The 21,472-nt window shown below is 39.5% G+C and overlaps 1 protein-coding gene across 5 annotated transcripts; it reads right to left on the bottom strand.

Annotated features, from left to right (window-relative positions):
* Window positions 1-1,689: 1,689 nt before the first annotated feature.
* On the bottom strand, window positions 1,690-20,635 carry LOC141540481 (uncharacterized). 5 transcript variants are annotated; one of them, XM_074264597.1, is made up of 6 exons: window positions 20,477-20,635; window positions 19,927-20,006; window positions 18,451-18,503; window positions 13,333-13,459; window positions 11,711-11,806; window positions 1,690-9,289 (listed from the first exon to the last, which is right to left on the bottom strand). In XM_074264597.1, exons 3-6 carry the CDS (start codon window positions 18,481-18,483, stop codon window positions 6,987-6,989), a joined length of 2,559 nt encoding a protein of 852 aa, XP_074120698.1. In that variant the 5' UTR covers window positions 18,484-18,503; window positions 19,927-20,006; window positions 20,477-20,635; the 3' UTR covers window positions 1,690-6,986. The 5 variants fall into 5 exon arrangements, with proteins under 5 accessions (XP_074120698.1, XP_074120699.1, XP_074120697.1 ...); XM_074264598.1 differs by lacking the exon at window positions 19,927-20,006; XM_074264596.1 differs by lacking the exon at window positions 20,477-20,635 and having other exon boundaries at window positions 19,927-20,452.
* Window positions 20,636-21,472: the final 837 nt, after the last annotated feature.

The raw sequence follows: 21,472 nt of genomic DNA on the forward strand, positions 1-21,472 counted from the left end.
CTACAGATAGAACAGGAAGAGTTCAAACCAGTGGCTGAAACTAAGGAAGGAAATAAATGAACCACATGGACTAAAGTTGTAGAAATTCTTCTTAGCGTTTTGTTGTTTTACCTTGGGTATTGTTGTTGTTTTAAGGAATTTATTGATTACTCTTCCATAGAGAAGTTTAGTTCTTTTTATGTGCAAAGCTCAGGTTTGATTTTAAATCAGCCTTTGGGGAATTTTCCAATTCCTCTTCCCTCTGCCTCACCTTCGTGGGCCAAGGGAGAAGGGAGGAGGAAAAGGAAGGGCGATAATATCATCAGCACTGCCCATTAATCCATTTAAAACTCCTGTGTTTTCATTTCAAAAGACAGGAGTAGGCTTTATGGCCCAAGGCAAAAAGGAATTATGGGGTATTGACTATAATCAGAAAAATTTTAATTTCTAAGAAACCTTACAGGGATAAGACCTTGCAGTTAGAGAAAGTGCAATTTTATACTTGTAAAACTGCTAGGATTGTCTTTGGAGAGTTGGAACTCCTCTTTTCTTACCTCGTGGATTTTTCACTTCCACAGGTGGGCTTGATTTCCCAACCCCCTACGAGTAATTATAAAACAGTGTTTATGTTTAGAATGGTTTGGAAAATTGCTGTTTTAATCACTAGAATAAATAGACTGTGTGTGATCTTTGACCCAGGAGGAAAAGCAATATCAGATTTATTGATTCACACTCCTGAAGTACAATTCGGTATCAGAAACTCAAACTTTGATTTTTAGGCAAAAGAATTCAGGGATATAGCTGAGTGTTCTTTTTTCATTAACTATGAGTGGCAGGCCACTGAAAAGGTATCAGCTTTTTTAAGAACTTCGAGAGCAAGTGAGAAAGCACTCAGATAAATATACCCTACATGTCCATTTTCAGAGTGGACCTTCAAATCATTTATAATCAGGCTGCTAGAATCTTATATTTGCAAATTGTGATAACTAAAGAGGAAGCTAGAGCATGGCAGAAGGCTACATAGCTTATCTTTCACTTTCCTATACTCCCTATAGGACAAAACCCTTATGGTTTGAAATTTAATGTTTTAAGACCAATGGACATTATGGCTTCATCCCAATCTGGAGAAGCAGCTAGACATGTGATCAACCATTTTTCCATTGTAGAAATTTCACATGCATTTAAGACAGTTTATGGATTGGCTTACAAATACTTTGCCTTTAGGTGTTTTTGCATTGAATTTGACTTTGCCCATTCCATTGGCATTTCTTATCCTATTAGTAAAGTCATTACTGCACAGACTATATCCCCAAGATCTTCTCTTCTAACAAGAGAAGGGAATTTTGGGATATATACAAGATGTGGCAATACATATATGTGATTGCTTGCAATTTTTAAATTTTGATTTTACATCTTCATAGTATTTTGATCTTGCTAAGTTATTTTGATTATACATTTTAAAGTTATTTTGGTTTTACATTTTTAAATTATTTTGGTTTTACATTTTAAAATTCTTTGCCTTTTACCTTAGCAATGCACTTCGGGCATACACAGTGCAGCTAAGTGACAGATTGACTAACTTTTGTCTGACTTTTTGTTAATCTTTTTGACAACAACTTTGTTTCCACTGTGATGTGGAAGGCCTGGATGGCATTTGGAAAGGCCCAAGTTGGGCCCTGGATACATTCCTTCCTAGGTGCAGATCCAGCAGCGGAGTTCATCTCCACCAGAGATATTTGTAACCTGGGGATCCAAGAGAAGGACCAGACAACAGCCCAGAGGGACCAGCCAGATGTCCGCAACCCTTCAGACGCTGATGGCAGCAATGCCCCTCCTGACCGTGACACCAGAGACATCAGACCCAGTTCCAGTGTTGCAGCTGAAATGGACTGTCTTGGGTGATATGCAATATAAAGACTGTAAATGGACAATGGGCCTACTTGCTTCTCCCGTGGCTACTTGCCATATGGTGGCCTGGGAAGAGGCTTTGCCCTATGCTTTCTATTGAAGGACTATGCTTTTAAAATTAGTGGGTGAAAAACCAACGCACCCACCTGCTGTTGTTATTGAGACAATGTTACTGGACATGACTTTGCTTATGTGCACCTGTAAAAACTTGAATTGCTCTAGGATTGTGAAAAGTGCAATTGAGAATTGTGATAAGCTAGAATTGTTCTAGGATTGTGATAAATGTAACTAGAATTGTGACAACCTACCTCACTGATGATATTTAATTGTTAACTAGAATTGTGATGTTTTACCTTGTTGACTTCCTACCTCAGTGTTGACAGCCTACCTCATTGGCATCCAACCTCTTTGGCTTATTATCTCGAGTATGACTTTGATGAATGGGTTGAACACTTGGGCCACTGTTGAGCCTGGTTCTCATTGTCATACTTCTGTTTACTGATCTGCTGCTTTGGACCTCCTTGGGCATAACACTGTCATCTCATGGATCAAGTGAACTATAGCTGGTGCTAAAAGTTTAGCTTGGTGAGATGTGCGGTTCCTGCAAAACAAGAGAAAGGGAATTGTAAGGGCCCTTTAAATGGGCTGCACCACAGTGCATCATTGAGGCCCAGAAGTAATTTCTATGGATATTAGGACTGCCTTGTAGGTGGGATCCTATCCATTTTGAGATAGCTTCGTAATGGGTGACTCTCTCGCTGATTGGCTGTGTGTGTGACCTCACAGGTCCTATGTAAGCCCACTGCAGGCAGCGCTCTTCACCCTGGTTCCCTAGCCTGGGTGGCCAAGCCAAGATGGATAACCAAAAGAGGTAAGGATTTTAGTAGTGAACACATGGGTCTTCTGACCAGGTGTTCACTCGGGAACCAACAAGTTAGGGCATCAGTCAGGGCATTATGTGAGTAGGTATAATAAAGGCTTTTAAGATTACAAGTGGCTGTTCTTGAGTGTGCTACCGGTTATTAAGCTATAGATTCAAGAGATTGTGGCCAGAGACCTTAGAAGGCCTCAGAGGAGGCGAGCCGGGTAGAGTTCACACTGCAAAGGACAGTGGTCAAAGGTACTCTGGTGGGTCTAGGACAGACTAGTAATAGTAACTGCCAAGAGAGCACGTTACACTTTCCAGAAAATCAAACTTTAAAATGCCGCTCATTGACATGTGAAAGGTTGTTTTCTCATTTGAACTTATCAGCTGTGTATGTTACTCCTCCTTCTACCCGGCAGTTTTTCAAAGGAATTGGTTGGCAACATGGGTTGATCATTCAATAGGGATTCAGTTGCTATCCTTCCACAGTATATGAATATATGAATATTATTAAAAAAACAATATAAAGCAGGGGCATCTAGATGGCACAGTAGACAGAGTACCAGCCCTGAAGTCAGGAAGACCTGAGTTCAAATCTGGCCTAAGACACTTAACACTTCTAGCTTATGACCTTGGGCAAGTGACTTAACCCTAACTGTCTCAGGAAAAAAAAATCATAAAGCAATATTTGTAATTGACCCTTGAGTACATTAGTCATTTACTGCAATATTTGTCATGAGTCAGTGGAAATATAGAAATGTTTTAAACAATAATTAGCAGTTTCTTTTTATTGGCTGGATTTTAAAAAATGAATTTCCAAGTCACAAGAGGAATTTGTCCAATTCTCCTTCAGTTTATTTGGTTCACAGTAGGTTTCTCCATAGTTGCTGCTATATAGTCTGCCCCACCTCTCTGAGACCTCTATTGAGAGCAGGGGATGTCCCTTATATGTCTTTACTTTTCCTGGTGCTGAGCCCAGGGCTGCCACATTGCAGGCCCTTAATTGTTTACTGACTAGAAGAAGTTCTAAAAAATGGCTCATCAGGAGAATTCCCTTGCCTTAAATCCCAAAGAGTGATTTCTTATAGAATCACTGATAATCACTGGAAGGGACCTACAGGGCCATGGGATGTGACCCACTCATCTTATAGATGGGAAACTGATATTCAATGAGGAGCCCAGGACCCTGCTGCCAAGAAATAGCCAGCAAAGAAATCCAAGACTTGTCTTTGTCCCTCAAATTGAACATTTACTTCAAGGTAACTCCTAAAAGCCTCAGACCTGCTTTCAGCTTACTCATCTGGAGAGTAGCTCCTGAGGCCTTCTTGGTCCAGCATCCAGGATGCTTCCCTTTGCTTAAAATAAGAGATCACCTCTTCTCTGGCAAGTGGAAGCCCTGAGCATAGAAGTCATTATTAATCAGAGAAATGAAAATTAAGATAACTCTGAGATACCACTACTCACCTGTCAGATTGGCTACAATGACAGGGAAAGATAATGCAGAATATTGGAAGGGATATGGGAAAACAGGGACACTGATATATTGTTGGTGAAATTGTGAATATATCTAGCCATTCTGGAGAGCAATTTGGAACTATGCTCAAAAAGTTATCCAACTGTGCATACCCTTTGATCCAGCAGTGTTACTACTGGGCTTACATCCCAAAGAGATCCTAAAGTAGGTAAAGAGTTGTATGTGCAAGAATGTTTGTGGCAGCCCTCTTTGTAGTGGCCAAAAACTGGAAACTAAGTAGATGCCCATCAACTGGAGAATGGCTGAAGAAATTGTGGTATATGAATGTTATTGTTCTGTAAGAAATGACCAACAACATGATTTCAGAAAGGCTTGGAGAGACTTACATGAACTGATGCCGAGTGAAATGAGCAGGACCAGGAGATCATTATATACTTCAACAACAATATGATATTATGATCAATTCTGATGGACATGGCCATCTTCAACAATTAAATGAACCAAATCAGTTCCAATAGAGCAATAATGAACTGAACCAGTTATGCCCAGTGAAAGAACTCTGGGAGATGAGTATGAACCACTACATAGAATTCCCAATACCCTTATTTTTGTCCACCTGTATTTTGGATTTCCTTCACAGGCTAAATGTACACGGTTTCAAAGTGTGATTCTTTTTGTACAGCAAAATAACTGTTGGGACACGTATACATATATTTTATTTAATTTATATGTAACATGTATTGGTCAACCTGTCATCTTGGGGATGAGGGGTAGGGGGAAGCAGGGGAAAAATTGGAACAAAAAGCTTGGCAATTGTCAGTGCTGTAAAATTATCCATGCATATATCTTGCAAATAAAAAGTTATAATAATAAAAAACAAAAAAAAAAAAAAAAAGAAAAGAAAAAAGAAACCAAGCTGTTCTCCAATTGATAAATCAAAGGATATGAACAGACAATTTTCAGATTAGGAAATTGAAACTATTTCTAGTTATATGAAAAGGTGTTCCAAATCATTATTGATCAAAGAAATGCAAATTAAGACAACTGTGAGATACCACTACACACCTGTCAGATTGGCTGAGATGATGGGAAAAAATGACAATGAATGTTGGAGAGGATGTGGGAAAACTGGGACACTGATGCATTGTTGGTAGAGTTGTGAATGCATACAACCATCCTGTGGGACATTTTGGAACTATACTCAAAAAATTATCAAACTGCACATACCCTTTAATCCAATAGTGTTACTACTGCACTTATATTCCAAAGATATCTTAAAGGAAAGGGACCTACATGTGTAAAAATGCTTGTGGCAGCTCTTTTCATAGTGGCTAAGAACTGGAAATTGAATGGATGCCCATCAGTTGGAGAATGGCTGAATAAACTGTGGTATATGAATGTGATGGACTATTATTGTCCTGACCAACAGGATGATTTCAGCGAGGCCTGGAGAGATTTACACGAACTGATGCCAAGTGAAATGAGCAGAACCAGAAGATGATTATACATGGCAACAACAATACTATATGAGGATCAATTCTGATGGAAGTGGCTGTCTTCAACAAAGAGAGGATCCAAATCAGTTCCAATTGATCAGTAATGAAGAGAACTAGCTACACCTAGAGAAAGAACACTGGGAAATGAGTATGTAACAATACATAGCATTTCCCCTCTTTCTAGTATTGTTGGCTTGCACTTTTGTTTTTCTTCTCAGGTTATATTTATGTTCCTTCTAAATCCAATTTTTCTTGTGCACCAAGATAACTGTACAAATATGTATACATATATTGTATTTAACAAATACTTTAACATATTTAACATGTATGGGACTACCTGCCATCTTGGGGAAGGGGTGGAGGGAAGGAGGGGAAAAGTTGGAACAGAAGTTTTGCAAGGGTCATTGTTGAAAAATTATCCATGCCTATATTTTGTCAATAAAAAGCTCTAATAAAAAAAAAGAAAGAAATTGTAAACTTTTTGTTCTTTCAGATGAACTTTGTTAGTATTTTTTATAGATCTATAAAATACTTTCTTGGGAGTTTGGATGGTATGGCACTGAATAAGTAGATTAATTTAGGTAGTATTATTATTTGTTTATATTCACTCTGCCTACCCAGGAGCATTTGATATTTTCCCCATTGATTAGATCTGACTTTAGTTTTGTGAAAAGTGTTTTGTGCTTGTATTCATATACTTTGCTTTGACAATAACTCTCTTCTGTTTAAATTTTTTTTTTTTTTTACAATGGCTAATTTCATAAGATTTCTCCTCACTGTGGATTCTCTAATGTCCAGCGAGAACTCTACTTTCTCTAAAAATCTTTCCATAATGGTTGCATTTGTAAGGCTTCTCTCCACTGTGGATTTTCTAATGCAGAGAAAAACTTCACTTTTTAAATTTTTTTTCCTTTCTTTTATTTATTTATTTATTTTCCCCACAACTTTTTATTTTCAAACATATGGATAGATAATTGTCAACATTCATCCTTGCAAAACCTTGTGCTACAAATTTTTTTCCTTCCTTCCACTAGAGGGCAAATTATCCAATTTTACTTAGCATCAGTTTATATAAGTCTCTCCAGGCCTCTCTGAAATCATCTTGCTGATCATTTCTTATTGAAGAATAATATTCTACAATGTTCATATACCATAACTTATTCAGCCATTCTCCAACTGAAAAAACTTCTCTTTTTAAAAAAACACTTCCCACATTGCTGACATTCATAAGATTTCTCTGCAGTATAGATTCTCTGGTGTACAGTTAAGACTTTGTTTCTGTCTGACTCTTTCCATGTTGGTTACCTTCACATGGTTTCTCTCCAGTGTGTGTTTTCTGATGTGCATTTAGAGCTTTCTTTTGTCTAAAAGCTTTTCCACACTGGTTACATTCATAAGGTTTTTCTCCAGTATGGATTCTCTGATGTACAATAAGAACTTTCTTTTCTCTAAAAGCTTTTCTACACTGGTTACATTCATAAGGTTTTTCTCCAGTGTGGATTCTCTGATGTAAAATAAGAGCTTTCTTTTCTCTAAAAGCTTTTCCACACTGGTTACAGTCATAAGGTTTCTCACCAGTGTGGATTCTCTGATGTCTAGTAAGAAATTTCTTTTCTCTAAAAGTTTTTCCACATTGGTTACATTCATAAGGTTTCTCTCCAGTATGGATTCTCTGATGTCCAATAAGATCTACCTTTTTTCTAAAAGACTTTCCACATTGGTAACATACATAAGGTTTCTCTGCAGTTTGGATTGTCTGATGAAGAGTATGACTTTCTTTATGTATAAAAGCCATTCCCCACTGGTTACATTCATAAGGTTTCTCTCCACTGTGGATCCTCTGATGTCCAGTAAGAGCTTTCTTTTCTCTAAAAGCTTTTCCACACTGGTTACATTCATAAGGTTTCTCTCCAGTGTGAATTCTCTGATGTCCAATAAGAGCTGCTTTTGTCATCAAAACCTTCCCACACTGGTTACATTCATAAGGTTTCTCTCCAGTGTGGATTCTCTGATGTCCAACAAGGGCTCTCTTTTTACTAAAAGCCTTTCCACATTGGTTACATTCATAAGGTTTCTCTCCAGTGTGGATTCTCTGATGTTCAATAAGAGCTCTTTTTGTCATCAAAAGCTTTCCACACTGGTTGCATTCATAAGGTTTCTCTCCAGTGTGAATTCTTTGATGTCTGCTAAGAACTCCCTGTCGTGTAAAAGCCTTTCCACACTGTTTACATTCATAAGGTTTCTCTCCAGTGTGGGTTCTCTGATGTCCAATAAGACCTAACTTTGCTCTAAAAGTCTTTCCACATTGATTGCATTCATAAGGTTTCTCCGCAGTGTGGGTTCTCTGATGGTAAATAAGACTTCCTTTGCATGTAAAAGCCTTTTCACATTGGTTACATTCATAAGGCTTCTCTCCAGTGTGGATTTTCTGATGGCCAATAAAACCTACCTTGCTTCTAAAAGCCTTTCCACATTGGTCACATTCATAAGATTTCTCTCCAGTGTGGATTCTCTGATGTCCAATAAACATTCTTTTTTCTGTAAAAGTCTTCCCACATTGGTCACATTCATAAGATTTCTCTCCAGTGTGGATTCTCTGATGTCCAATAAACACTCTTTTTTCTATAAAAGTTTTCCCACATTGGTCACATTCATAAGGTTTCTCCCCACTGTGGGTTCTCTGATGTGTAATAAGAGCTCTCTTTTCTCTAAAAGTCTTCCCACATTGGTGACATTCATAAGGTTTCTCCCCACTGTGGGTTCTCTGATGTCTGATAAGAGCTCTCTTTTCTCTAAAAGCCTTTCTACATTGGTTACATTCATAAGGTTTTTCTTCATTGTGGGTTCTCTGATGGTCAATAAGATTTCCCTTCCTTCTAAAAGCCTTTCCACACTGCTTACATTCATAAGGTTTCTCTCCAGTGTGGATTCTCTGATGACCAGTAAAAATTCCTTTGCTTCTAAAAGCCTTTCCACACTGCTTACATTCATAAGGTTTCTCTCCAGTGTGGATTCTCTGATGTTCAATAAGAATTCCTTTGCTTCTAAAAGCCTTTCCACACTGCTTACATTCATAAGGTTTCACTCCAGTGTGGGTTCTCTGATGTACACAAAGAAATCCTCTATTTGTAAAAGCCGCTCCACATTGGTTACATTCACAAGATTTTTCTCCATTGTGAGTTCTCTGATGGTCAGTAAGATTGTTCTTATGTCTAAAAGTCTTGCCACTCTCATTACATTCATAAGCTATCCCTCCACTGTGGATTCTGTGATGTCCAATAAGAAATCTCTTTTTTCTAAAACTCTTGCCACATTGGTTACATTCATAAGGTTTCCCAACAGTGTGGAATCTTTGATGTACAATAAGATGTTCCTTTTTTATAGAATTTTTTCCACATTTGTTATCTTCATAATGTCTCTCTCTAATTTGGATTTTCTCATGTGATGCACAGTTTTCTGTCCAACCAAAGTCACAGGGACCCTTACCCATGAGTCTTTGCTTGTGAGTTTGGACCACAGAATGCCTTAACTCTGCTGTAGTTTCCATCATTCTTAGTCTGATCTCTCCTTCAAAATGACAGAAAAAAAGAAAGAATAAAAATAAAACAAACAAAAATAAATAAGACATGATGCAGGGACATATGTGTGTCTGTGTATTTATATGCCTATGCATTCATGAGAAGAAGAAAAACTCACATATTTTCTCTCTTCATATGCAAAGAGAAAAATCCTAAATGGGCAGAACCAATCATTTTAAATCCTATTAGTTTAAATCACAAATATAATAATATCTATGGAGCTTCATGCAGTTACTTTGAAATGTCCTAAGAAACATGTGATATCACAGAAAGTACCTTCATTCTCATGGGTATACAACTCAGGTTGTCAGCTCATAATAGTTAAAGTGACTTGTCCCAAATCATAGCAGTTGAGACTAGAATGTACAACCTCAGAATGGGCGTGCTCTGCCTACAGTTTATGACAAACTATCTCCTCTCAATTTTTCCCTTTCCCTTTCAATATCTGCACTTTCAATACTTTTTTCATAGATATGTTATTTGGTATATATATTAAACATGCAAATTATTTCATAATCTATCTTGTTTGCAACCATAAAAATTTCAATGATTATTACTTTGTTTAATTTTTTTCTATTGTATTATATGAGGTCATATTCAGAATGCTAACACAGGTCTGTTCTTATTTACCTGAGGCATAACTGAGTTTGTTTTGACCCATTACTTTTTTTTTTTTTTGAGATAGCTAATACTTATTTCTTTAAAAAAACAAAACAAAACAACATTATTATTATGTGCTCCCTGCATACCCTAACAAACACAAACTTTTTTAAAAAGCATGAAAATATCCACATCTGAAATTGTGTGTCATAGAAAATTGAGTTCATCCTCCTGTGATATGGAAGGGATTTCTACTATAGCAATCCTATTCCTTTTAGAAGCTCAGAAGGATTAAGATAATGATCCAAGGGATGTGACCCAAACATTTGTTACTGGCACCTTAAGTGATAAATAAATGTCTAATTTGGTTATAAAGGTAGCTGTCCTCTGGGACCATACAGATGAGCATAATTCCACTTTAACAGTTATCTTTCTGCTGTGATTTCAAGCTCTCATAATCACCAATACATTGCCTTGTAGGACTGTGCAGTCATTGTCAAAAGCTGAATTTTGTTAAGTACAACATATTCTCTTGGCTTTTCAACTGGACATGAGATTGTTTCCACTATTCCAGGAAGGTTGTACATTCATGTTCAAATGGGCCCAGGAGTGCAAAGACTCTCGGGGGTTGTTTCTCCCCAGACCAGCAAACTTTCCTTCTTCCTAGGTTACCTAGCAACTCCATCTCATCTCTAATCACCTGAGCAAAATGTGACCTGGGTCTGCATTCCTGCAGCAGTGCTGGCAGGCTACTTGAAAACCATGGTCAAGAGGCAGGGACAGGAGAGGCCATCATGAAATCATCATGGAAGGCCACAAACTTTCCAGAAAATCAAACCTTAAAATGCCGCTCATTGACATGTGAAACGTTGTTTTCTCATTTGAACTTATCAGCTGTGTATGTTACTCCTCCTTCTACCTGGCAGTTTTTCAAAGGAATTGGTTGGCAACATGGGTTGGTCATTCAAAAAGGATTCAGTTGCTATCCTTCCACAGTATATGGATATATGAATATTATTAAAAAACAATATAAAGCAGGGGCATCTAGATGGCACAGTAGACAGAGTACCAGCCCTGAAGTCAGGAAGACCTGAGTTCAAATCTGGCCTAAGACACTTAACACTTCTAGCTTATGACCTTGGGCAAGTGACTTAACCCTAACTGTCTCAGGAAAAAAAAATCATAAAGCAATATTTGTAATTGACCCTTGAGTACATTAGTCATTTACTGCAATATTTGTCATGAGTCAGTGGAAATATAGAAATGTTTTAAACAATAATTAGCAGTTTCTTTTTATTGGCTGGATTTTAAAAAATGAATTTCCAAGTCACAAGAGGAACTTGTCCAATTCTCCTTCAGTTTATTTGGTTCACAGTGGGTTTCTCCATAGTTGCTGCTGTATAGTCTGCCCCACCTCTCTGAGACCTCTATTGAGAGCAGGGGATGGATGTCCCTTATATGTCTTTACTTTTCCTGGTGCTGAACCCAGGGCTGCCACATTGCAGGCCCTTAATTGTTTACTGACTAGAAGAAGTTCTAAAAAATGGCTCATCAGGAGAATTCCCTTGCCTCAAATCCCAAAGAGTGATTTCTTATAAAATCACTGATGATCACTGGAAGGGACCTACAGGGCCATGGAATGTGACCCACTCATCTTATAGATGGGAAACTGATATTCAATGAGGAGCCCAGGACCCTGCTGCCAAGAAATAGCCAGCAAAGAAATCCAAGACTGGTCTTCGTCCCTCAAATTGAACATTTACTTCAGGGTATCTCCTAAAAGCCTCAGACCTGCTTTCAACTTACTCACCTTGAGAGTAGCTCCTGAGGCCTTCTTGGTCCAGCATCCAGGATGTTTCCCTTTCCTTAAAATAAGAGATGACCTCTTCTCTAGAAACTGGAAGCCCTGGGCCGCCAAATCAGTTACAGATGAAGAGAGAAAGAGGTATGCAATTTAGTTCTCTTTAGGGAAAGGGTGAGGATCCAGAGTGTCTCCATGTTGAAATTTACCCTCTTATGTTCAGGAATGTATGTCTATACCTACCCATTAGCATTTGTAAAGCCAGTAACCTAAAATAGGATGTGCCCCACTATTTGTATAACTTCTTCTGACAAAGAGCCAAAGGCCCTTCCTCCCACCTCCTGTGCTGTGACACTCCCTTTTGGCAGAAACTTCTGATTCCACACCTCGGAAAAAGAGTTATTGGACTGGAGCAACCTTGGGTCTGATCATTAGGGACTTTGGACTCAGCACACCTTTTTTACAGAAAGATAGACTCATTCCATAGTTTCCACTATCCAGAAGTTATAGGAAGTTGGTAGTACAGTGGAGAGTCCTTGGCACAAAGTCAGGTGTTTAGAGTCAGTAAACAATTAAAGGTGAGTTAAAGGAAACCTTGAAGATTTATGTATGTCTGGGCAAGTCAATTATACTCTATTAATTTGCCTCAATTTCCTCAGCTCTCAAATGGGGATAACTAAAACACTTAACTTGGAAAGTTAAGATGAGGTTAAAATGACACAGTATTTTGTGTTATTTTTAATTTATAAACAAGCATTTCTGTATCACAGTAAAATAAATATGTTAATTTAACAGGAAACTGTTTTCAAATAGACAAGAAAATGATCAAGTAAATTTTTTTCTCTTAATTTTGCTCCCACCCTAGAGATGGCTGCCATTACATAGAAATAGATTTATACATAAATAATAAACACACATATGTGTGCATATATTTACATACACTCCTACATACATATGTAATATTATGCTACACATATTTGTTTATCAAATTTTTTTCCTCTGAATACAAATAGCATCTTTCCTGACTTGTTAGTTAGCATTAATTTAGGTACTTAGGATACTCAAGATAATATATTTACTGGAAGTTATTCTTAAACAGTATTGTCACTGTATTAAAAAGGAAGCATATGTCATAGCACTTGCAAAATAGCAGGTAAAAATAAAAGTTTATCCTCTTCAATTCCTTTCCCACCACTTGTAGGGTAATTTGAGGGAAATACAAAGGAAGATTATACAGATTCCTATACAAGGGACAACTAGGTGATTTGGGCTACAAATTAATGTTTTTTAAAAAGAAGACTATCCCAAATACTAGACACATCTGAAAAAGGAATGAGTTAAAAGGAAAAGCTGCATGAGCAATATTCAGAGCTTTGGCTAACAAAATTCATGTCCAGTTAGATACTAACCTCTAAAATAAATTCCATGTTTGAGATGTTTTGATGCTAACTTAATGTTTGTTCTGAGATTTAGTAAAACAGAACTTCAGGAGCAATGAAGTATATCCCCAGTTCCTATCACACAATGTAAACATCAGCCCTATCCCTTCTCTTCCACCACCCCTAAATCCTGGGGAATGAAGGTATTCCCTTTGACTATAGATTTGTAATTATCAGGGGAAATTTCCTTACCCAGGGAGAGCAGATTCTGGACATTCTCCAGCATGACCTCCTTGTACAGCTCCTTCTGGGAGGAGTCCAATAGACCCCACTCCTCCTTAGTGAAGTCCACAGACACATCCTTGAATGTCAGCATCTCCTAAACCATCAATAGTCATAAGATGTCGAGCTGAAAGAGCCTTCAGAATTAGAGTCCAACCTCCTCCAATTTAAAGGAGGAAATGGAAACACAAAGAAGGGATTTGCCCAAAGGGCATAGGCTTTCTGAGTGTCACAGTCAACCCTTGAATCTGTGGTCTTTAAGAGATTGATTGAATTTAGGAACAGTTGAAATAGAGCTGAGAAATGACTTCTTATGGAACTCATAATAGAATGGCACCTAGGGTCACAAGTCATATTCTTTACCGAATGTTTCCAAACTCTGTTCCTTTGTAAACCTATTGCTCTCCCAACTGCATTTCCTATTTTGCACTCCTTTGGTTTGTTTTACTTCTTCCTTTTATCTATAACCTCTTCTCCCAAATAAACTATCTTTTGCCAAAGAGAATGGGATTGTGAATTTTTCACCTGTTTATTTTGAACTAGGAATGACTACTCTGACCTCATCATGGTCTATGTGTATCACACATCTCACAGTTTATTTCCTTTATTCTGTTTTTTCTCTTGTGAACAACTGAGGAATTTACTACTTTTCTATACTTTTTATGTTTCCCAAGGGGAAGATCACATGGGGAGTTGGGGAGGAGGGTTTAGTGCCTGAAAAGGCTACTTGACTTAGGATTAGGAAAGTTGTCATTCTTGAGGGAAACTAGCATTTGGAGGAGTAGGAGAACTTGGAGATAGGGTTAACATTCCTAGGAGGATGTGGAAGAAATATAAAAGGACAACAGGAGAGGATGAATATCTGGAAGGGATGTTCCCTGCTATAAGCTGGGTCTCTGACACCTGCCCTGATATGCAGTGTTCTGAAAGGGAAGGCATCTGTATGGTTGGTCTACAAAAAAATGGCATAAAGCTCCTATAGCACAGAGCTGAGAATGGGGACCTTGGAATCTTTGACTGTATGAAGTGTCAAGGAAAAAAGAAAGACCAGATGAGTGGAGGAGCTATGTGACAGAGAACAAGGATCTCAGCAAAACAGAAAGGGAAGATGAACAGTGAGGAGAGGGAGAGAAATGCTTGTTAGATAAGATAATAAGAATGGATGAAATTAGAAAACTAATGAACAGGACTATTTGAAGGTCAAGAGAAGGAGATGAATCTACAAGAGAACTAAAAGGAAAAAGGGGATAAAGAAATGCAGAATGACATAAAGTAGAAGAGATGAACAAACGTCTAGAGAAATTTAAGGTAAGAGACTTATGGTATCTCCTAAATGGGAAAACAGAGGAGTATGCATATTTCTTTTCAACACATGGCATATTTACAAAAATTAACCATTGGGATAAGAAGATACTGTACCTAAATGTAAAAAGGCAGAAATAATCAATATACTTTTTCATTTTTTAAAGAAATAAAGAGATCACCAACAAGATATAAACCTAATAGATTTAATTGTCACATGTTACATAATGGTTGAGTCAGAGTTGAGAATTTAGAAATGATGACTTTACAAAATGTAATGACAATTATTAATTAAAAAATATCGCAAAATTTCTGGGATTCAGCTAAAGCTGTCCTCAGGGGGAAACATAGACTTAACATCACACATTAGGAATATAGAAAAATAGGGGCAGCTGAGAGGTACAGTAGATAGAGCACTAGTCCTGAAGTCAAGAGGACCTGAATTCAAACTGTCCCCAAACATTAAACATTTCCTAGCTGTGTGACTCTGGGCAAGTCATTTAACCCCAGTTTCCTTGGGGGGTGGGGGTGGGGAAATGCATATAGAAAAACAGAAGATTAACTGAATATGCATTATAAAATAAAAAAAAAACCTAGAAAAATAAATGAATAAACCAAAAAATAAGTACAAAAGGCAAGATATTAAAAATAGAAGGGAAATAGATAAATTTGAAATAAAATAAAAATGACAAATCTAAAAATGGCTTCTTTAAAATGATTCATAAACTGGAAAAAATCCTTCGGTAATATGATCAAAAGGAAGAGAGCATAAAATACAGTCACTGAAGTAGCAAATGGCAAAACTGAAATCATAAGAAAACCAGAAAATAAAAGGCATAATTGATACATAATATACAATTTTATGCTAAAGGAGTTAAGAAGAAAAAGCTAAATGGAATACTGTCATAAGCCTGAAATATTCAACTTATCAGAAAATAGGAAAATTCTATCAAAAATATAAAATTTCACCAAACAAGAAAATATCCTACAAGAATCAAACACAAGCCCAATACTGAAACCAAGGAAAGTACAGAGAGAATAAATTACAAGTCAAAGAATGACTGTTGTCTCCTCGATCCAATTTTAAACAAAATCCTATCAAAACAACTACTGTAAATTATCTAAGATGCCATTCATTATGATCAAATGGAATTTCTACCAGGGATGGAAAGATATTTTAACATTAGGAAAACATTGAACATAATCAATCATATTGTAAACCACAACATCCAAAACCACAGTCAATTCAATAGATAGAGAGAATGCTTTGGAGAAAGTACCACACTCTTTTGTAATAGACATTTAATTAGAAGTATAGTCCTAATGGGGCCAGAATTCTTGGAAAGTAAGCTCTAGAGTAAGTCATGTTTATGAATCAATAAGAGTACTTGAGGGAAAACTAAATGGAAAAGAAAAAAGTCCTGTGAAAGAATCAAGTTCATACCATAAATTCTCTAAAAACTTAAAGACACCAATTGGAAGTCCCAAGGCAATGACAAATACTAAACCAAATTTAAGAGACTTTAAAAAAAGGAAGAAAAGGTAAGACATCTCAAAGTAAAAAGATAAAAAACATAGAAAAAGGATCAAAGCAAAAAAGTATCATTGTCCTAGCAGAATGCCCTTTAAAAAACCAGCCAAGACGTAAGACTTCAAGAAATCAGTAAAGTTTTCACATATTTTCTAAGGAGAAAAAGAAACCACAGGTCACTTGGTGAGGCAGGCCCAGAATTTTATCCCAGAAATGGGTTTTCAGCTGTTCTTACCATAATGGTACACAATCAAAAGCTCCTCCTTTTCCCAGGTAAAGTCCACTGAGCAATATTCTTAGAGGTCACAGAAGATCATGTCCTTGTTCCCTTTCTAGCTCCAGGATCCTTGGCCAAGTAGCAAAATTTCCCAATATGGGCAACCTCCTTTAGTAGCTCTGGTAGCCTCTTTCATAATTAGCCTATGTGCTTTTTTGGTGAATAGAGCTCCTGATAGCTAAGAAAAAACATCTCAGATTTCTTTCTGCAGCTACCTCCAACAGCATCAACTTTCTAAAAGAAATCTCAGAAAATCCCAGGAAATCTGGGATTTCAGAAGATCCCTGAAAATTATTGCCAAAATGCAGAGCAGCCAAGTCAATGAGAAATTCTGCAGGCCCCCAGAAAGAAAGTCCAGTATAATTCAAGTACCAAGGAGCCACAATTAGAATCAGACAACATTCGGCACTGACTTTCATTAAGGAGCATGCATTTAGGGTTAGAGAACTTGAAAGAGTATATAAGAGAAGGTAAAGGACTGATTTTATGGCCAAGAGTAAATTATGAAACAAAAACTAAGATAATGTCATCAGGGGAAAAGAACCTTTCATGAAAGTCCTTACAAGCATTCCCAAGGAAAAGACGATGAATGTGGAAAACTTTAAAAGTGTAAACATTAGTCAAGACAAATACAAAAAATCATCCAGAATGAACTAGCCTCAGGGACTCAAAATAAAAGAACAAACTAGTTATATTCAGTTGGGGTGAGATGACACATGTCCCCTCAGATCCCTCTTTGGGCTCACAGAGGGAATCAAAATAGAGGAAAGCTGGAAGTGGTTCTCTTCTGTCTTGATGGCCTTAAAGAGAGACTAGAAGAGGGTGGAGAGAAAAGAGGGCTAGGAAATGTTGTCTCTGGCAAGTAGACATCTAGAAAACAAGAGTGTGGTGAACCTCACCGAACTCTTGTCATCTAGTCAAAGGAAGACTAGATGACTTAGGGAGATGAATGGAGAAATGCTGTTTAATCCCCAGTGAAAAAGGGGGAGAGGAAAAAAGAGGAAACCAGAGAGAGGATAGATGAAGGGAGGAATCAGTCCTGAGCAAAAAAGTCAAAGGATGTATACAAATATGCATTGTTCTTATTGAGGGGTAAAGGGAACCTGAGGCATTGATCAGCATTGCTGTGTACATGCACAAGTGTACTGCAGGTCTTTCACATGTACATATGTGTGTGATGGATGGGGAAGGCATGGATAAGTAAAAGCCATAAATGTGAGGGCGCCCTAGGGCAGTGACCCTGAGTTAGCACAAAGACCAACCAGGATTGCTGAGGAACAATGAGGAATCATGCTGCTGCTGTCTGCCTCTTAAAGATGGCAGACCCTGGTGCAGAAGGAGCAATAGGTTTTAGGAGGTCGAAAAGTGTAACTTTTTATTGTTCAGAGGGACAGAACCTTGTGTGAATGGGTTTGGTTTTATTTGTGTTCTCAGAGGAGTGGAAGCAGGTGAAATGTGTATGTGTGTGCATGTGTGTGTACATGTACATATACAAACATAGGAACACTGATCAATGAGATTCTGAGGCTTCATGAGGACATGCTGTTGACCCCTGGAGATATATTATTTGGATATAACTGTGAGATTGTGCTTCAGGAGCTTCAGGGGAGCATGGCCACAGGAGGCCAAGAGGAGGAGGAGAGACTTTGGATGGGGAGGGGAGCTGGACAGGCCCAAAGGAAGCAGATCTGGTCCCTGGGGAATGGAGATTCCTGATGAAATAAGTGGAGGACCTCCTCAGTCCTTTGTAATGAGGAGGAACATAAAAACAATATTTGTGTGTGTGTGTGTGTGTGTGTATGTGTGCCCAAGTGTCTAGGTACCCAAGGAATCAGCTGGGCAGGGCAGGGTTGTTGCTACTATGTTCCCCTGGTGACCCATACATCAGGTCCTGCCAGCTCCACAGCCCATCCTCCATGTCTACAGAAATTGTTGTGACTGCAGATGTTGGTCAGGTCTGTGGATGGACTGCACTCACCTGAGGAGGAGCTCTGAGGCTCCCAGGGCCCATTCCCTCTGGCTTTTGGCTCCCTGTGGAGGTAGCAAAACAACCAAAGTGACTCCATTTTGGCAAGTTCGTCCCTCTGTTCCCTGGTCTTTATCTCAGCTCCCACCATTGAGGAACCCACAGAGGTAACAACAGCTAAAGCTCTTACTAACAGAGATTACAACTTAACATGGGGGCCTTTAATTCTAAGCCTCTCTGAAAACCAAGACGAAGGCCAGGAGCTCCAGGAGAGTCCCTCCCTTCTTTTTTTTCTGCTTAGAAAAGTTCAGCTTCCCCTCATCCTAGTCCCAGTCTGATTGTCTTTGCTTTCATAGACTGGGAGACTGCTGTTTGGGTCCTGACAGTAAAACTGTTCTAATTTCATCCCACTTTTGTTGTCTGCCTTTGACCCACTCCCTGCTTGGGCCAGGCCCAGGTCACCAGAAGAAGCTGGAGAGGAAGAAACATCCCAGAGGAAGAGAGGACTTTCCACTCTTTTTCTAAGTCTGCAGTACTTGGAATGGAGTGAGAGGGCTTCCCCAAGTTACAAAGGTCCAGGCCCTGGGGGAAAGACTCCATCCTATGGAACAGTACAGGGAGGGTCAGGATTGGAAAGGAAGGTGATCTGAAAAGGAAGCCTGCTCCCCTCCGTCTTTTATTCCTCTTCTCCTCCCTCTCCCCATCCTCCTAAAGAGACCCCAGAGATACAAGAGATTTTGGGATCCCAGATGGGAGGAGACAAGTCAGCCTCCATTGCTCTTAAGTCAGACCTCTCCCCACCACCTGGTCCTTTGTCTCCTTGATTCCCCTCTCTCCAACTGACTCACACATGATCATTCTGCACAACAGATTTGAGTGCCTTGGGTAGGAGGGAAGGAAAGTGGGAAGGTGGAGATGGGAAAGGCTCTGGAATGGAGCCCCAGGGAATGACTAAATCTAGTCTGGGATTCAACTCTGAGGGCTCAGAGAGAAAAGGGCCAAGGAAGCAGATCTCAAGACAAACCAATAGAAGTCATGACACAGGGGTCAGAGACCATGGAATAAGAGATGTGGTCCTGGTGGACAGCTGAGCCAGGGAAAGCAGGAAGAATGTGTCATAAGGTCTATCTAGGATTTGGGAAGTACTGCTGGGGCCTTCTGGGAGAGCTTAGGCTTGGGGTTGGAAGGCAGGACAGCTGAATATCTAAGCAAGAGATGGAATGGGGAGATGGGACACCTGAGGACTCCTAGATTTCTATGGAAAAAGTCTTAAGTCTGGGAAAGGTGGCCCAATGGGAAATCTGGGCAGTTTGGGAAGTGATTGGGAATGTGGAAAAGATTTAGGAGTGGGGAGCTCATCCTACAGGCAGCCTTGGTGGAAAGGTGTGCTCCTGGTGAACCTGGAGGTCATGTACCACGAAGTCCGAACAGGGGACCCAAAGGCAAGGGCAGCCAGTGGAAGCCAGGGGGATGCAGGCTCAGACTTACCTGGGAGTTGCAATCCCGGCCTGGCTTCCTGAATGTTGAGTGATCTCAGTTCCAAAGGAAAAAGGGAGAGAGACTATGAGCTGCCACCAAGGGAAAAAAGGAAAGACACTTGAGCTCCCAGGAGGGAAAGGGGAGAGAACTCAGCTCCCAGGGAAAACAGGGAGAGATCTGAGCTCCCAAGGAAAAAAGAAGAGAAATCTGAGCTTCCAAGGAAAAAAAGAGAGACGAAAGATCCCAAGGGAAAAAAAAGAGAGAGACATGAGTTCCTGGGGAAAATGGGGAGAGATCTGAGCTCCCAGGGAAAAAGGGGAGAGATCTGAGCTCCCAGGGAAAAAGGAGTGAGATCCGAGATGTCAGGGAAAAAGGGGAGAGATGTGAAATCTCAGGGAAGGTAAAGCAGTTTCAGTTTCAGGGAAGGGAGAAGGAGCAGGAAGGCAGAGGGAGCCCAGCTCAGACTTCCTGCTTCTGGCCAGCCCAGTCTGGGAGTGTCTTGTTGGTCCCAAGAGCTCCACCCTCTCCATCCCCCCGAAGGCTCGAGCCCTTTCCTCACCCCGGGCCAGGACTTCAGTCAGGACTGCCAGTGTCTCTCCTGTGTAAGTCCCGTCCCCATCACACAAAGATCTGGTGCTTTAAACTCCTCCCGCTCAAATTGAACCTCGCCAGCCCCACTCTAGGCTGCAGACCTCTGAGAACTCCTCCTCCCCAAGGCTCCGTCACTTCCTTCTCTCCCTTCCCTCCCACACTCCCTCCCTCCTCCTGAGCAGAAAGCCTGCCCTGCTGAAAGAGCCTCACCAGACTAAGGAAGGGAGTCCATACTCTGATCAATTGGAAATCTTGGGGAAATCGGGGAGCCATACAGCATTCTTAAGATAAATCCACACAGGATTCTATTGAATTCTCCCTTTGTCATTGTGATCTTGATGCTCTACAAGCAGATCAGGACTTAATTCAGCATTAAACGATTTGGTGAGGAATAAGAACAAGGAAGAATAAGAATTTAAGGTGAAAAGATCAGAATTCCTCTGTACTACTGTATAGGCACTGCTCCCTCCTCTAGCCTTGATTTTATTGGATTTTGACTATTCCCTTCCCTTCTCCCCTACCCTCCATTCTACTCTCCTTAAGCCATTATTATCCCCTCTAATTGGTGATTTAGTAAATCACTAGATTTAGTATCAGTATATCCAGTCCACAGTGGAGCCCACAGTGTGTTTCTACCTCATTGTTGGTATATGGTCTGGCCCAGCAGTCTGACCTCCATGAGAGCAGGGGATGTGCTTTGTACTTCCTTTTGCTCCTAGTGCTTAGCCCCGGGCCTGACACGTAGCCCACATTTAAGTGTTTGCTGACTTGAAGAAATAAGCTCATCTTGGCTCACCTAATCCCTTTAAACACTTTCAGGAGAATTTCATGCCCCTAATTCCCAAACAGTGACATCTTATAGGATCATAAATGATCCCTGGAAGGGACCTAACAGACACGGAGTGTAACTCCCTCTTTTAACAGATTGGGAAACTTAAGATTCATTGAGCAGCCCAGGACACCC

Source organism: Sminthopsis crassicaudata, chromosome 4 (genome assembly GCF_048593235.1).
Source record: "Sminthopsis crassicaudata isolate SCR6 chromosome 4, ASM4859323v1, whole genome shotgun sequence".
Taxonomy (NCBI): domain Eukaryota; kingdom Metazoa; phylum Chordata; class Mammalia; order Dasyuromorphia; family Dasyuridae; genus Sminthopsis; species Sminthopsis crassicaudata.

Coding starts and splice junctions, on each gene's coding strand:
- LOC141540481 (XM_074264598.1), bottom strand. CDS start 18,483: ATGGGCCCTGGGAGCCTCAGAGCTCCTCCTCAG. Junction 13,460..18,450: donor GCCTCAGAGCTCCTCCTCAG/GTGAGTGCAGTC, acceptor TTGATGGTTTAG/GAGATGCTGACATTCAAGGA. Junction 9,290..11,710: donor CCTCAGGAGCTACTCTCAAG/GTGAGTAAGTTG, acceptor GTCATTTTGAAG/GAGAGATCAGACTAAGAATG.